The sequence below is a fragment of the Alosa alosa genome, chromosome 11 (genome assembly GCF_017589495.1).
Source record: "Alosa alosa isolate M-15738 ecotype Scorff River chromosome 11, AALO_Geno_1.1, whole genome shotgun sequence".
In the NCBI taxonomy this organism is placed as follows: domain Eukaryota; kingdom Metazoa; phylum Chordata; class Actinopteri; order Clupeiformes; family Clupeidae; genus Alosa; species Alosa alosa.
In genome coordinates, this window is record NC_063199.1 from 17,972,391 (window position 1) to 17,977,390 (window position 5,000).

General features: G+C 45.8%; 1 protein-coding gene across 3 annotated transcripts in view; it reads right to left on the reverse strand.

The window, feature by feature from the left end:
- Positions 1-5,000, reverse strand: part of si:ch211-212o1.2 (uncharacterized protein LOC492735 homolog) — a 34,070-nt gene that overhangs the window by 14,453 nt on the left and 14,617 nt on the right. For all 3 annotated transcript variants that reach the window (XM_048257900.1, XM_048257899.1, XM_048257901.1), the window contains 2 exons: positions 4,380-4,499; positions 2,429-2,520 (listed from right to left, as the gene is read on the reverse strand). In XM_048257900.1, coding sequence (XP_048113857.1) covers positions 2,429-2,520; positions 4,380-4,499 — 212 coding nt within the window. The remainder of the gene's footprint in view (positions 1-2,428; positions 2,521-4,379; positions 4,500-5,000) is intronic.

Here is a 5,000-nt window from a genome sequence, read left to right on the forward strand (position 1 = left end):
GTTCAGATGAACCATGTACGCACACACACACAGAAACATGTGTATCACACACACCAAGCCAGATATGTGTAGTAAGTCAGACAGAACACACCGGCTGGACAACAGATTTGGCCTTTGTATTTTTCAGGCTCATCAGCATTGTGTCCAGTAGGCCGCTCACTGAACAACCGTTCTCCAGACTGAAGGTCATCTCACTTTACTGGCCAAAGTAACCACACAATGCTCTTTGTGCGGCTAGCTATTAGCATGGTAACAGCCACAGCAGCTGGAGAGTTAGCTGGGTATAGAGACTAGTCTAGAGTCGGCATGCTGCCACAACCTAATCAGAATAGATTAGATTCCACTTTATTTTAAACGTCAAATAAAGTCACAATAACTAGGTGCCACAGCCTCAGAGTCCACATGGTCATGGGTAAAACAACCAAATAAGAATCGCCATGGTAACGTGTAGCACAGCCAAAATCAGAGTCGGCATGGTAACGCGCACCACTGCCTAAGGAGAGTCGGCATGGTAACGGGTATGGCGGCCCAGAGCGGTAATCAGAGTCGGCCCGGTAATGGGCACGGCAGCCTAATCAAAGTAAGCACAGTAATCAGAGAGTGCTGGCTAATGGCACAGTGTCCCTGAGGTGCCAGGCTCCGCTGCGGTCCCAGTGCCCGCCACCCCTGCCTCCTCGTGCCCCTGACGTTGCCCAGACAATAGTGCTCCAGTGACCTTTGTGAGCGGCAGGCTGGCAGGGCCGCCCCTGCAGATTTATCACCTGCACCTGTGGGCCGCAGGGAGCAAGAGGGCCACCCCGGCTTCTAATTGGACGAGCCACCGCCGACCTTTTCTCTGATTGGACAGGGCGACGGCGGCTGTGCTCTGCTTTAATGCTGGCTCTCGCTGCCTCAGCACCCCCCCCATGGGTACAGCTTTGCAGCCCCCCTCCCCAGGGGTTAACATGGGGAGGGCAGGTGGGGGGTGGCAGAAGTGTGTGTGTGTGTGTGAGAGTGGGGTGTGTGTGTGTGTGTGTTAATGTGTGTGTGTGTGTGTGTGTGTGTGTGCGTGAGAGTGGGGTGTGTGTGTGTGTGTGTGCGTGTGGGCCCCCAGGGGCTGCTGGGAAGCAGGAAGGGGTGTCCCAGAGGGCAGGCGGTGGCATTTAAACTTCCTGCAGTTAGGGCTCTGATAAAGCACAACATGGACAGCCAAGGCCTTGCCACTATCTACATAAAACAGGGTAATTAGTCCTAATCAAACACAGGGATAATGCTAACAGCCCTGGCTGAAGGCTGGTTTCTCCCTCTCTTTTGCGCTCTCTCTCTCTCTCTCAGAGAGAGAGAGAGAGCGAGAGCGAGAGAGAGAGAGAGGGGAGCATGTATGTGTTTTGAACGAGAAAGGAACAAAATGGCTACAACACATAGACACATACTGCACACACACACACACACACACACACACACACACACACACACACACACACACACACACACACACACACACACACACACACACACACACAGTCGATGTACTTCATTATGGACCAAACAAATCCTGGATTAAATGTAACCTTTATAAAAACTGAACAAAAACTGGGAAAATGCCAACAACATTGTGTATCAGTGTTTAGGAATGAGTGTGTGTACTGTATAAATCTGCATGTGTGTTATTACGACTGGTTGTAATAAGTAAGGCGATTGATGGGGCATGCCTACAGTATACGTAGTGTGTGTGTTTGGGCATGAAATAAAAGGGTGTTGACCCCATTCACATCTCAAGCCTACAGAGTGTATAAAGTGGGGGTGGGTGGCGGGATGCCTCATGATATGGTCCAATGACCCTCTGATGTGCAATGCTCACACACACACACACACACACAAAAGAAGAAATACTACTCTGATACTCTGAGCCTGCCCACCATCTCTGATAAATGCTACTGTAGATATACTCCTGTGGACAAAGTCAACAAAACATTTATTCTCTCTAACTACTTGCCCTTATTTAAATGACAGGCAAGGTGCAAAGTCAGGCAATGAGCAACACAGTGTATAAGGGTAATGAAATAACCATAACCATCATAATCATCTAGTTAAGATCCTGAGCACAGACATGTAATGGGATCAGCTCAATGGCACATTCCACATATTAGCTTCAGTTCATGGCCCAGACGCTGTACTTTAGTTCATGGCCCAGACGCTGTACTTCAGTTCATGGCCCAGACGCTGTACTTTAGTTCATGGCCCATACACTGTACTATGCCACAGCATTTATATTAGGGCCCTAAGTGTATGGACATCTTCAATTTAATCTCAGTATGTTATGTCTCTTAATTTGGTGAAATGCTGAACGGGGATCAGTGTAGAAATTCTGACTCTCTGGCCATGTATGGATGCTATGCACCATGAAACTGATGGAGGTACAGCAGCTCTAGGCCTGGCTGGCACTCACCTTCCCAATGATGGGGATGTCTACCGAGCCCCAGGTGTCTGCTCCCCAGTGCACCATCCCCGAGGCAAAGTCTGCCATGACGATCCCAGCCACTGCAGAGAATACGGGGAATGAGAAAGAGAGAGAGATGGAGAGAGGGAGAGAAGACAGAGAGAGGGAGAGAGAGAGAAAGAGAGAGATAGAGATAGAAGAGAGAATGAGAATTAAGGACAGCATAATAGCAGGTGAAGGCCAATTACCAGTATTTAAAGTGAACAGTGAACAGATTTCACACAATTATTTTAGAAGCGTATATATTGACCAGTATTCAGAGACTACATGGGAGGGATGAGGGTGATCCGCACTCGCACACAGTGAGCGAGTGTAGTAAAATATCTGAGAGTGATGTTTCAGAGGCCATGGGTTATTAGTAAACTAACTAAAGAGCCAGGCAGAATCACAACACTGAGCGATTCCATCCCTCCTAACATTCCAGCGCCCCTGTCTGGATGATCAATAACTGATCAATTTACAAGAACCACAAGCGTGGGGAAACAGTGGAGAAATGTCCATTTATTTCTGATAATGGACACATCGTCCATTTATTTCTGATAATGGACACCTCGTCGGGCATTATCCGTTACTTATTTTATCCTTGTGGAAAAAAGCTCTGTGACACTTCATGAAGCACACTCATGCACTTCACACATACAGGTGCCCCTCGTACATCCATCCATCCACCGTACATCACAGGGGGCCTCACTATGCATCGCCATTCCATGGGGGCCCTCATACAGGGGTCAACCTGACCTAAGGGTCCCTCATTAGCTCTTTAAGAGCTCATTAGCTCAGCTCTTACTTTGAGCACACTTCCTTTAGCATCACAGCAAGCCCTTTCACTTCAGGCATTATGTAGCAAAAGGAGAAAGCAGTCACCCCACCTGGCCTCAAACTCCAGAACAAAACCTGCACTCTGATCGCAACACAAAAAAAACAGGCTCTTTTTTATTTTTGGTGTGGTGAGTATTACATATGTATAACTCTGTTTCTAACAGCTTACTTACAGGTATAGGCAATATATTTGCTTTTGCCTTGCCAGTTTACTTACAAATATAATGCACTTGCTTCCCTACTTATTTGGTATGGCCATATGCAAGTCCTTTATGGTACAATGTTGCCTCAGGGCAGTTTTTTGTAATTTTCTTTGACACCTACACTGATATGTTTTGAAATGTTGTTGATAATACATCTTTACTTATCAATAAAGCTTGCTCATATTTTTTCTTGATGATTTACTGGAAGTAAAGTACAGAGAAATGCAATGCAATTTCACAAGGGAAAATGTGCCGTTTATTATTTGCAGAAATCCTTTTTCACTTTAAAGAGGGGATGTTTGTAAATTATTGTAATAAAGGCCCATTTAAATCGACCAAGATTCCATTAATAAAATTAGTAAAAGTGGAAATATCCAAGGGGGGTGAATATTTCTTATGGGCACTATACATAACATAGAGGTGATATATTTTCTGTATTCTACTCTGTGTTACATCAACCTGTAATACAGGTCATTATGAGTTGCCAAGCCTGCAAAACAAACCTATAGAAAAAACAACTACCCCTGCCTACCCTCCTACATATTAACAATGAACCTATTCCCTTGGATAACTCTCTTTCACGCCCTGAGGATGACCATGATGACTGTCACAGTGTGTCTGTAAACAATGGTGTCGGTGACCAACAATCTCCTTTAATGCGGAAACATTACCTATGAGGGTAGGCCAAACAACAGTAGGACTACTGTCATTATCACCAGTGCACTGTTTCCTGCCTTTAATAGGAGATGGTATCAGTGATAGCCAGGCGCCAGTGGGGCTGACTAATGGCTTGGATGTGTTGGGGAGTTTGGGGTGTGTGTGTGTATGTGTGTGTGTGTGTCTGTGTGTGATGGAGAAGGAGCGGGTCAGGAGCGTACCAATGCCGAAGATAATCTTGAAGATGTGCACCGTGGAGAAGTTGATGAGGAGGAAGGAGAAGTTCATGATGAAGAGAGTGAGGCACAGAATCACGCAGAACCACTCCTGCAGACGCTTACCTGAGACAAAGAGAGATAGAGAGACAGAGAGACAGAGAGAGAGAGAGGGAGAGAGAGACAGAGAGAGAGAGAGGAGAGAGGGAGAGAGAGACAGAGAGAGAGAGAGGGAGAGAGATAGATAGATAAATAGAAATACTTATTTAAATATTGACCAAATCCGAAGCAAACATTGTTACAAAAACATCCTGGCAACCTGAGGCATTTGATTATTATGTGTGTGTGTGTATATGGTTGTGGTTGTGTATGTGTCTCACACAGCGTGTGATGAGTCAATCCAAAAGATGTCCTCATGTATTCAGTCACCTACTAACTTCTGGTGTGTAAATAGCTTCAGGAATGGATAAAGCACGTCAAACTTCATCATGAAGTCTCAGATAGACCACACACACACACACACACACACACACACACACACACACACACACACACACACACACACACACACACACACACACACACACACACACACACACACCATAATGACAAAGATCTGAAAAATGA